The sequence below is a fragment of the Trichechus manatus genome, unplaced genomic scaffold, assembly GCF_000243295.1.
Source record: "Trichechus manatus latirostris isolate Lorelei unplaced genomic scaffold, TriManLat1.0 scaffold00004, whole genome shotgun sequence".
In the NCBI taxonomy this organism is placed as follows: Eukaryota; Metazoa; Chordata; class Mammalia; order Sirenia; family Trichechidae; genus Trichechus; species Trichechus manatus.
In genome coordinates, this window is record NW_004443940.1 from 18,755,829 (window position 1) to 18,767,979 (window position 12,151).

The 12,151-nt window shown below is 45.9% G+C and overlaps 1 protein-coding gene across 1 annotated transcript; it reads right to left on the reverse strand.

Moving 5' to 3' along the window:
* Positions 1 to 6,140: 6,140 nt before the first annotated feature.
* On the reverse strand, positions 6,141 to 11,137 carry LGALSL (galectin like). Its single transcript, XM_004369272.2, has 5 exons — positions 11,102 to 11,137; positions 10,239 to 10,310; positions 10,002 to 10,090; positions 9,159 to 9,336; positions 6,141 to 6,465 (listed from the first exon to the last, which is right to left on the reverse strand). Exons 1-5 carry the CDS (start codon positions 11,135 to 11,137, stop codon positions 6,322 to 6,324), a joined length of 519 nt encoding a protein of 172 aa, XP_004369329.1. The 3' UTR covers positions 6,141 to 6,321.
* Positions 11,138 to 12,151: the final 1,014 nt, after the last annotated feature.

Consider the following 12,151-nt stretch of genomic DNA (forward strand, 5'->3'; position numbering starts at 1 on the left):
TGGACTCAGTCTGGTGGAGGCTGTGGTAGTTGTGGTCCATTAGTCCTTTGGACTAATCTTTCCCTTGTGTCTTTGGTTTTCTTCATTCTCCCTTGCTCCAGACAGGGTGACACATTATTATTAACTGAAGTTCATGGTTTACAGTAGGCTTCACTCTTTGTGTTGTACAGACCTATAGGTTTTGACAAATGCATAATGTCACATGTTCTCCATTACAGTATCATATAGAATAGTTTCACTGCCCTAAAAATGTCCTGTGTTCCTCCTATTTATCCCACTCCCCACCCCGAGCCCCTGGCAACCACTGATCTTTTCATTGTCTCCATTGTTTTGCCTTTTCCAGAATGTCACACGGTTGGAATCATACAGTGTGTAGCTTTTTCAGACTGACTCCTTTCCCTTAGCAACATGCATGTAAGAGTCCTCCATGTCTTTCTATAGCTTGATAGCTTATTTCTTTCAATCACTGAATAATGCTCCATTGTATGGATGTACCAGTTGGTTCATCAATTCACTTATTGAAGGACATCTTGGTTGCTTCTACTTTTGGGCAATTAGGGATAACGCTGCTATAAACGTTTGTGAGCAGGGTTTTTTGTGGACATGATGTTTTCATCACATTTGGGTAAACAGCTAGGAGCGTGCTTCCTGGATCGTATGGTAAGCCTACATTTAGCTTTGTAACAATCTGCCAGACCGTCTTCCAAAGTGGCTGTACCATTTTGCATGCTCAGCAGCAATAAATGAGAGTTCCTGTTGCTCCACATCCTCACCAACCAGCATACAGTTTTACTTGTAGGCCAAATAGCCAAAGGATCACGTTTTCTTCCAAAAAATTCAAATCCCAGGGAAGAAAGAAAAGGCAAGAAAAATACCCATGGCCGTTGAGTCGATGCCCACTCATAGCGACTCCATGTGCTACAGAGTGGAACCGCTCCATAGGGTTTTCTCAGCTGTAATCTTTACGGAAGCATTTTGCCAGGCCTGTCATCCATGAGCCACTGGGCGGGTTCAAATCATCAACCGTTAGGTGAGCAGTCATTCACAAACTGCTTGCAGCACCCAGGCTCCCCGCAAGAGAAATACAATCTTGCTTTTGCATATACACTATGCTAAGACTACGGAGACCTGGTGGTGCAGTGGTTAAGCATTTGGCTGCTAACTGAAAGGTCAGCGGTTGGAACCCACCCAGTAGTTCCGAGGGAGAAAAGACCAGTGATCTGCTCCCATAAACATCACAGCCTAGGAAACCCTATGCGGCAGTTCTACTCTGTCCTATAGGGTCACCATGAGTTGGAATCGACTTGCTGGCATACAACTACAACATACCAAGATGATATTTAATGATTTATTAAGAACCCACTGCATTCGGAAGAAAGGCCTGGTAATCTACCTCTGAAAAATCAGCCACTGAAAACCTTATGGAGCACAGTTCTACTCTGACACACAGGAGTCGGAGTCAACTTGACTACACAGTTGTTTTTTTACTGGTGTTCATACTGGAAGCAAGAACAGCTTGATTGTCATGAGTGATAAGAGGTGTGTGAACCAATTTAGGAACCTGTGAAAAAAGACATTGCCTCTCTTGTTGACCTCAACTTTGGCAAGGCTGTGGTCCGTCATCAAACCCAAGAGTAATGAAGCCCCTGCCTCTGTCCAGGCCAGGAAAAAAGTGAGGACAGGCCCCACAGTGTCTTCACTGCAGGCCTCTCTCTCACTTCTTGTCTCCATCCCCCAGCATGACCAGAACCTGACCAAACACAGGAAGACGACTATATACTCGAAGAATTCAATAAATAACACATACAGCCTTGGCCCGGGATTGCCGCAGAAGGTAAATAAAATGTTCATGACTTTTTAAAAAATCATCTCCGAGTCTTTGATTCTTTTCAGGCTAAGTGCTTTTCTACAATCGCATTAGATACATACAGTAAGTATTTCCTTCTTCTTGAAAATTAAAATATATTCAGACTGACGAGTTCAGGGCTTTTTTTTTCAGTAAGATTCTTCCCCTGTATAAGTCAAATAAAAAGAAATGTGGAGAAAAAGAAAAAAGAACCCACTGCAACCTTCAACAAGTGAATGGTTGAAGAAACTGTGGCACCTCCATACAGTGGTATACTTGTTATAAAAAATCAGTTGCCCTCAGTTCTGACTCTTGGGGAGCCCATGTGTGTCAGAGTAGAACTGTGCTCTATAGGGTTTTTAATGGCTGGTTTTTTGGAGGTAGATTGCCAGGCCTTTCTTCCGAGGCACCTAAAGGTTTCCTAGGATGTAAATCTTTACAGGAGCAGATCACCCGGTTTTTCTCCCATGGAACCACTGGTGGGTTCAAACTGTTGACCTTTCTACTCAGCGATAAAAAAGAATAAACCGTGGATACATGCCACAGCATAAATGAATCTCAAATGCACTATGCTAATTGAAAGAAGCCAACCTCAAAAGATTACACGCTATATGATTCTATTTATATGACATTCAGGGAAAGCCTAAACTACAGGGAGGAAAAACAAGTCAGTGGTTGCCAGGGGTCAGTGGTGGACAGCGGGCTTAACTACAAAGGGCAGCACAAGGGAGTTTTTTTTGGGTAGCGGAAAGATTCTGTATCCTGACCGGAGCAGGTTACACGAATCTGTTATGTGTTAAAACTGTACACCAAAACAAGTGAATTTTACTCTATAAATTATATTCAAAAAGAACTTACTGCATACACAGCAGAAGCTCTTCGGGTCCTTGGGATACCTTCTTTCCCTTTATCAGTTTATCATTGTGGGAAGGAAACACACAAATAAGTGGTTGTGGAGTATGAGTAGGAAAGTGAGGGAACACTGCTATACCATATGGTCTACGGTAAGTACTTTATAAAAACCCAAACCAAAAAAGAAAAAAAAAACACCAGACCTGTTGTTCTCGAGTTGATTCCCACTCATAGTGAGCCTATAGGACAGAGTAGAACTGCCCAGTAGGATTTCCAAGGAGCAGCTGGTGGATTTGAACTGCCGACCTTTTGGGTAGCAGCCAAGCTCTTAACCACCGTGCCACCAGGGCTCCTATAAAAACGCCGTTGCCTTCAGTTCTGACTCCTGCAGACCCATGTGTGTCAGAGTAGAACTGTGCTCTACAGGGTTCTCAAAGGCTGATTTTTCGGAGGTAGATTGCCAGGCTTTTCTTCTGAGGTGCCTCTGGGTGGGCGTGAACCTCCAACCTTTCTGCTTTAGCAGTTTGTAACAGCTGAGCCTGTTAAACCTTTGCACTACCCAGGGACTCCAAGTACATTATATCTGGTGCTAAATTTAGCATGTTAGAAAACGGCAAACGATTTTGTAGAAAATTCCTTTATTATAGTGCAAATAACTTTGAGCAGTGACATAATAATGTAAGAACACGTTTAGCAACATTTTACACCACGCAGTAAAGAAGAAAGTGTTTCTCTGAAAATATGTCATAGGAACGTTATTTTTACGTTAATGCTGAAAAACGTCAAGGCTGTTTCTCTCAAGGCAACAGGTCTCCCTCCCTCTTTTTGGATATATCTTTAAAAAATAAAAATGAAAAGGATTTGTCATTTTAACAAATCGTTGTCAATTCTAAGAGTGATCTCTTAAGGGGGTTTGAACCGAGGTTGGCAAGATTTGAAATAGGGTTTCAAAATTTAAAAAAGAATAATTTTAAGACAATTCTGGGATAGCCCAGAAAGCAGAAGTCACTTATATTAACTTGAAAACAGATATACACATTCACTCCAATTTTACTGCAGAAATGGACAGATTGTCTAAAGCCGGCCTGTTTCCCCCCCAGAGCCTGATTGTTATTTATACGGTTTTGGTCCTATTGCAAAACTAGGGCTCTGGTCAGAAATAACTCTTTATGTACCCAAATGCTTTCCTGTGAAGCCTTAAATTGCACTTTCCATTCTGAAATTCCCACCTTCGACCTCACATGCTGTTGAAGATGTGAAAACTGCTTCCAGTTTACAGCTAACAATTAGTGCAGCTGGGTAAGCCCTCCACTAATTTAGCTATCTCGGAATCAAACCATCACATCATTTAGATTCATCCCAACTGGCTCATCCAAGAGGTCCCCAGTGACCTCAAAGAAATGAAGGGGTTAACACTGTATCTTCAAGCTAAGCTGCCTAAGGGCTTGCCTGCTAATGAGTTAGCTGATAGGTAGAAAGAACAGAGTGTCAGTTCTGATCAGACTCCCCGGCTCCTCCAGTTTCCGCTGAATTATGCAGTGGGTGGGAATGGTTGGCCATTCAAAGGAGACCTCGGATGGGGGTCCTTCCACCGTAAGTAGAATCCAAACCCCTACCAATATATTCTCAGGGTGCCCTCTACGTCGCTCGACAAACACTCTTAAAATTTTAGCGCCTTTTCAAGCCCAGGAGACGTTAATCACACGCTTGAAAATACCTGGAGCCACAGAGCAGCCTTCTTGGCTGAATATGGCTGATTAAGTCAGCTGGTACATAAAGCTTTTCAACGCACAGGAGGTCTGGTTGGATCAAGTAGCTTATATAATGCAATGGAACTGTGTGCTAAACAGTTGCAAAGCTGAGAAGAATCCCAACATTATCACCTATAAAAAATTTAAATTTTAAGTTCGCTTTGTTTTTCTTAGACTTTGGTAATGAAACACTGTCTACATTCTTGACACAAGAAAATGACGTGGCCACTTCGGTGCCTCTGCATGTCGTGTAAAAAACTCAAAAGCAAAGCAGGACAAGAACAAGACGCAGAATGCTGCACAAACAAAGCCTAAATTATATATAAATACACCCCCACCCCAGCACCCCTTGCTTCCCCCACGACCTGACCAAAGCAATGCCGAGGGTCCTTCTTTTCAGGGCAAATGCAGTTGGTGAAGTCCAGCACCCAGGACTCCCAGCGTCCCTTGCCTTGCAGTGATACTTACAGTTCTGCAGGCTCGCACTGGAGATGGACGCTCTACTGTTTGACCAGTTCCACAAGTCGGGAAACTCCTACAGTGTGATTTGAAGCATCCACACTTCTGGCTGCACTCAAAGACCTGGAGTCCTAGGCATTAACCTTTCAGATAAACTAAGTGGATCGTTCCCTAATCTGGATCTTGTCTTATCCTAATATTTCAGCAGAGTCAACACAGCAGGAAGCGTCCTCTACTCTGAAGCTCCAAAGGCATTGCTTAGGAATACTGGTGAGGGTCACGTAAGAAAAGTTATACAATGAGCTGACAGCTTAAGTTGATAATAAATTATTTCTAAGTAAGTTATCTGGGCCATTTGCTTCTGCTTTACACTGCATTCCAGAACGATTTTCATATACTTTGAAAGTTTACACACTAGCCATTTAAAAAATTGTCTATGCAATCCCCTTACGTGTTTTCAATTAATTTAGTAACAACTTAATGAGCTATTATGTAAATCTAGGGGAAAGTAGTTAATTAACCTTAAGAAAGCCAATACTGTGCTAATTCACAGTAAGGAGAAAAAGCAATGTAAAGAGAAGTTTACATAATATTCAATAGCTTGAAAAGCAGTTTTATCTACACGTTGCAAGGTTTCCCCAAAAGCACTCATAGCAATTTATATCAAGAAATCCTAAGTTTAGGGGCACAGAGGATATGATTCAATTTTTTAAGGTAGACATTCACCTGTTTCATGATTGTAATATATAATTTTTCCCCACAGACCTAAGATATTTGTACATTCAAAAGTTTGTAACTTGCTGCTCTTAATGTTCAGACATTGCTCATTCTCTACTACATACACTGAGTATAAATAAATAACTACAAGGAAGCTTTAAAAATCTGAATTAACATTATGCTGTGCCAAAAAAAAAAAAAAATAACACCAACAACCTACATTCTATGTAAATACCCTGACTAAAATGTTGGTTGTGCTACGTGATTCCATTTCAGTGCAGACACGATAGTTGATTTCGGTGTACCGCTTTTGTTTTTAAGTCTTTAGCACTTTTGTTTCTAAGTATCATCTTGCTTTGAAAAGATGAATACATTGCTACCAAATCACGAATCATCATAAATCCATTTTAGCTTAGTCTGAATAAAATCCAGCATAAATGTGTGTGTGTTGTTTTGTTTTGTTCTGGGAATAATGGCTCGGTGTCTTTGTCCCACAAGCTGTCTTCCTAAGGGCAGACCACGGTAGACGTTGTCATTTTGGGTTTAAACTACACAGAAAGAAGAGACCATGAAGCTTGTCTTTTGTTTTTCGTTGTCTTTTTAAGTCTCCAGCTCTTGTAGGACAGTTCTCCCAGAGCGACAGTCAGATAGTTGTGGCACCTGATCCTATTTGAAACAGAGGTGGTTGAAACAACATCAGCCAAGCTTAGTGATCTGGAGGTCCCCGTTTATCTTTATGGTGTCGATGGCAGATAATGTTTGAATGCGGTGGTAAAAATCAAAAAGTTGGTGTCCATCCACAAATACTCTGAACCGTGGGTGCTCACAAAGAATTTCCACCTGTCAGAAACAAAATAAAAATCTCAGTTCACAATTTTAATGCACTGTGCTTAAAAAAATAAAACACAATTCATTTTAGAGGGAGAAAGGCAGCATCTTCACCAGTGGTTCCCAAACATTAGGGTGCAAGAGAATTACATGGAGGCTTGTTCAAACAGCCTCCTGGGCCTCACCACTAAAACTTCCAATTCAGGAGGTCTAGGGTGTAGTCTAGGGAGCCCTGGTGGCACCGTGGTTAAGTGCTCAGTGGTTTGGAAGGTTGATGGTTCAAACCCACCAGCTGCTCCACGGGAGAAGGATGTGGCAGTCTGCTTCTGTGAAGATCACCGCCTTGGAAACCCTATGGTACAGTTCTACTCTGTCCTATAGGGTCACTATGAGTCAGACTTGACTCCATGGCAACGGAAGGTGTGGTCTAAGAAGGTGCACTGCCACCACGTTCCAAGGTAATGCTGATCCTGCTGTTAGGGTGGGAACAGACTTTGAGAACTACTAGTCTACATTATTCTCTATCCTTTAAAGACTTAAAACAGTTTATGCTTTAACCACCTCTCCCTTCTTGACACTCTCCAGAAAGTGATGCAAAGTAGCCTAGATTTACTCACATGGCACTTAACATCCCCTGAACACTTCCATCCCACTTTCCGAGAAGCACCTCATGAAGCCAAACTGGCAGCCGTCTGCGGTATGTAATAATAGTCTAGGCACTCAAGTGTGGTGAACACGGACACAGAGGGGTCGCACGGTAATCGCTATGGGACCAAAGATGCGTCATTAACAAGGCTTTGTTAAGCCAAACAGAAATACTGATTTCATATGGTAAAGACCTCTTCCTTACGTAACTGGCCATAGAGCTTAATGATTAGTTTTGCGGTATGTATGTATTAAAAGCATTGACATCTACCACGTAAGAAGAAGCTACACATGTGACATCAGTCACTTTTAATTCATATTATTACTAAAATCATATCACCAAGAAGGGCCTAGTCCACTTTGTTGTTGGACAGCATTTCCGTTCATCTCAGCAGTCAGAAGCACTGGTTACTCACACTCACGAACTACGCATTAAACTTCACCATTAAGAAACTGTCACAGCCAAGAGGAATCTGAGGGGACATTACCATTCCAAAGAAGGGGGGCTGATGGGTCTGAGGTATCTTCTCCAGACTATTACTGAAAACAGATAACCAAACAGGTTGCCGTTGAGTCGATTCCAACTCATAGCAACCCTATAGGACAGAGCAGAACTGCCCACAGGGTTTCCAAGGAGTGGCTGGTGGATTCCAACTGCTGACCTTTTGGTTAGCAGCTGAACTCTTAACCACTAAGTCAGCCACCTATGATTAGAAGGGCAAAAATCCCAACTCTGTCACTGATGTGATTATGTAATCCTGGGCCACTCATGGATTCTTCCCCACCCCCTAGATTGTATGATGGGAAGAGAAATAATTATTCCTTCATAAAGCCCTTGTAAATTTTTAGATGAAGAGCAACAGGTTAAGTGTAATTCTACTTTATGAGGCTTATATATGGCACAGAACTCTTAACTGAGTTGAGCTGTCATTACTGGGATGTATGTTAAAAGATGTAACGAAGACAACTTCATCAGCTCCTGCATCCAGTAAACCCTTTCCAAACACATTACTAACTGGCATCTCTTTCTTGGCATTGTCCCTCATAGAGGAAGATTCTGTTAATATGCCGGGTTGGATGGGAAGTTTAAATTGTGCTTCCTGCCCCACTAGATAGTGAGGAACAAATCTAAACTCACCCAGGCCCAAGGGAAGGAAGTTGTCAGCTGTACAGCCTGTGACCATGAAATGGACTTCAGGCCAGTTAACCCAGAGGGGAAAACAACCATATGGCCACAGCCTCATTAGCAAAGGGAATAAAGAAAATGAAATGAGAATCACTATATTCTTTAAAAAAACAAACCTGTTGCTGTCGAGTCAATTCCGACTCATACTGACCTTACAGGACAGAGTAGAACTGCCCCATAGGGTTTCCAAGGAGTGGCTGGTGGACTTGAACTGCTGACCTTTTGATTAGCAGCCATAGTTCTTGACCACTGTGTCTTTAAAAGTCATAACTAATAAAGTTCAATGCTACTTAAAGGCTGAGAAAAAATAAAGAAAATTCTGGATAACGATTAATATTTACTAACCAATCAGACATTTGGGGCCAGGTATCTACTATATAGGCTCCTGGGTGGCGCAAACAGTCTGCAATCCACCTAGCAGCGCTGTGGAAGAAAGGCCTGGCAATCTGCTTCCATAAAGGTTATAGCCAAGAAAACCCGATGGAGCAGCTTTACTCTTTTAACACGTGGGGTCACCATGACTCAGAATCTACTTGATGGCAACGGGTTTGGTTTTCTAGTTATATCTACTATATGCCTAGTACTGTGTTGGGTACTACATAGAAAAGTGTTTATTCTTAACAATCTGGACATGTAAATAGGGGTCCATTTACTAAATGTGTTGGATAAACAGAGCCAAGAGCTACTATGGTATTCGTTTATATCAGCAAACAGAGCTCTTATAATCTTTTTTTTTTCCTTCTTTCACCACTGTGTGACAAATTTCCAGGACATGCAGAAATTCTGGCTGCTTAAAGCATTCTTGGCACACGTTAAGTAAGTAGAACATCATCACCCTGCCAGCGTTTGGGGCTGGAGCACTTGAGGTACTCACCCTGAATGGCTGGTCTGGGATGAATGGAAAGTAAGGGATTGCTGACTGTTCTTCCCCCCTTTCCCCAGATATACAAGAATTTCTGAGTAGCTGCCGGTCTGTAAACACAGCCTTTAGTTCAATTGCCACATCGGCAGGAGGATCTTCAGAGTCACCACAGGTCAAGCTGATTGCAAAACTGAAAAGAAAATAACCTCGTTTACTCAGGGTTAGATATAACATTTTAAATGACTCAGTTTCTCCTATCTTCTTCTCTGGGTCTTGCTGCTTTTAACAGGCTGCTACTCCCTTTACTGGAGGTTAGGCTAAGGAGAAGTAAGATTACACTCACATCAGTTTATTGTTACCTAAAGAAGGTTCCGGTAAAAACTTTGGTGGAGTTGAAAATGACTAAATTTATGGATTTCAAATACCCTAAACCACCCGCGTATCTGGGTCTTAGTCCATTTCCGAATTTTCAAAATCAGCCCCAGATATTAACCCGGGGAATAATATCTTGTAAAGTATGGTTCTGAACAGGTAAATATGTTAATTATATTGGTAGTTTTAGCTTCAAGCATCATGTTTAAAAAAACCATTAAAAAAAAAAATCCTTTGGCCTCCCTAAGGGTCAAAGAGAAAATGCTGGCCTATATTTATAATCTCGGATATAAATAGTTGTCTGGAGAAACGATGGCTGGGACTCATACGCATTCTTTTCATGGGAACATGGTACTTTCTTGGCACTTCCAACCAGCAACGGTGTCCACAAGGAGAGGAAGAGGAGGCGCACAAGGCCACAACCCGGAGTGGGCAGGGCTGGCAACTACCTGATAGTTCTGCCCTGACAAGGATCTGCCTTACCTCTCTGGGTTGAGGTCTACGATGCCCATCACTAACACCTTCTTGCCTGGTCTCATGCCACCTTTAATGTGCCCACAAAATGGAACTATCTGCAAAGGATGAGAGGAGAGACAGGAAGTTTAACAGCCGGCTAAGGAAGAGCCAAGCCCTCAGAGCCTGAAGGCCTCACGTATCAGAAAATACAAAGAAAAGAAAGGAAGAGGGTATAGACAGACAGCACAGAACAAAACCATTTACCAGTCGTGGGAAGTACACGTCCGCTTGAACCGGAGAGCCCAAGGAGTTGTTTAAATGCCCATCGTCTAGTTTCTAAAAATAGAAGCACACGGATTCGCTTTCATAGGCTCTTTTTCAGGGGGTGGGGAAGAACCTACACAACAAATCTGGAGGAATCCAGCAGCCCTCCACAGGCACACAGCCTACCTTGGTGATGCCGCCTCCTCACAGTCAATTAAATAACCGCAGAACCTCCCCCCTAGAACAAAAGCTGTTCTTTCCCCGGTCTCTAAGTCTCTGAAGGTCCCCAGACTCTCCAGATGCAGACAAAAATCAAGGTCCAGGCCCAGCTGGGAGCCACAGTCCCGCGCCGGAGGAGGGCAGGCCCCTCTCCAAGCACAAACGCTACTGGAACCGCTGTCGCCCGGGCCTGTTCTCTGGGACGTGGCTGGAGTGGAGGTGTCGCGCTCAACTTCTCTCGGGAGCGTCCGGCGCAGACCCATTTCCAAGGGGGAATCCCTGGGACGTCGGGGGCGGACGCGGGGCGCGCGCCCCGGACACTCACACAGGCGCACACTCACACGTGCAGCGCGCACACACCTCGCCGGCGGCTGCAGGGCACGGAGGGGCTGTCGGTCACCCGCATCTCCGCCGTCGGCCCCCAAACACCCCAGCCCCAGCAGCCCTCTGGGCACTGGGACCCCCTCCCGCCCCCACACCCGCTGCGCACAGCAGCTGCGCTAACAGGTACCGGGGACGCCTTCCCACGCGGGGGGCGCCGGGCCCGGCCTGCAGCCTCCTTTCCACCCCAACCTGGCGGCAGCAGGCGGCGGCACGCGGGACCGCGGGGAGGGGGCGCCTCGCGTGTGCCCCGCCACACTCACCACTACTGCATCACTGTCGGTCACCGATCCCGCCATGTTCTTGCAGAACGCGGCGGGCTGCTCGGCGGGCGGCCCGGCGGCAGGGGACGCGGGACGCAGCGCGCGGGCGGGAATCCCGGGCGGTCCTACGCGGGGCGGGGGCGCGGGTCCGAGGCTGTCTGGAGCGCGCGCACACGCGGGCACGCGCGCGCGCACTCCCGGAGGCCGGCGTCGACCCGGCAGGCTGGGCCGGGGAGGAGGGGGAGGGGCGGGGGAGGCGGCGCGGGCCCGAGGTCGAAGGTGGCCGCTGCCGCTGGGACCGCAGCTACCGAGGCGGGCTGGCGCTGCTGCTGCGGCTGCTGCAGGAGGAAGAAAGGTGGCGAGGGCCGTGCCGCGCTGGCCCTAGGCGGCATTTAAAGGCCGCCGGAGACCGGCTGGGGAACCGGGAACAGGGCGGGGACCCGGCGGGGCTGCTGCGGCTTGCTCAGCTTGCCCTGCCCCTTGGCCATTGGACGGTGGCTGGAGGCCGGGGCGGAGGGACTGGCCTGTTCGGGTCGGGGGTGCGGGAGGGCGGGGCCCAGTCGGCGCTTGCGGGCGGTGCGGTGGGTGGGGCTGGGGGCTGGGGAAGTGAGAGCCAGACCGACCAGGTGACAGGTGCCTGTGACAGCACCCCCGCCCCCACCCCCAGCCTCCTATTAACCTCCTTCTTTCCCTAGCCAAGTCCTGGGGGCAGGTGGGACGGTGGGAGGCCGAAGTCGAGGGAAGATTGTGGGAGTGGGGGGAGGGAGGGAGTTGGTTTGTGAAGCGTGAGACCCGGTCTGATTTCTTTCAGAGAATTCCTGCAAAGTGAGAGGAAAGACTTATTGGGCTCTCCAGGACTGAAAGACAATGAAAGGTCTCAGGGCATCCAGAAATAAACGTTTGATTCAAAGAAAGAGGCAGAGAGGACTCAGGGTGGGAATCTGTCCCAGGAGGCTAGATACAGAACAGGCCTCTTTTCCTTCTAGAAGGATGGGTAGATCTCAGGGTCCCTGAAGACTCTCTTGGGCAGGGGTCTAGCTAAGTCGTCGC

Coding starts and splice junctions, on each gene's coding strand:
- LGALSL (XM_004369272.2), bottom strand. CDS start 11,137: ATGGCGGGATCGGTGACCGACAGTGATGCAGTAGTG. Junction 10,091..10,238: donor ACGTGTACTTCCCACGACTG/GTAAATGGTTTT, acceptor CATCCTTTGCAG/ATAGTTCCATTTTGTGGGCA. Junction 9,337..10,001: donor GTAGACCTCAACCCAGAGAG/GTAAGGCAGATC, acceptor TTTTCTTTTCAG/TTTTGCAATCAGCTTGACCT.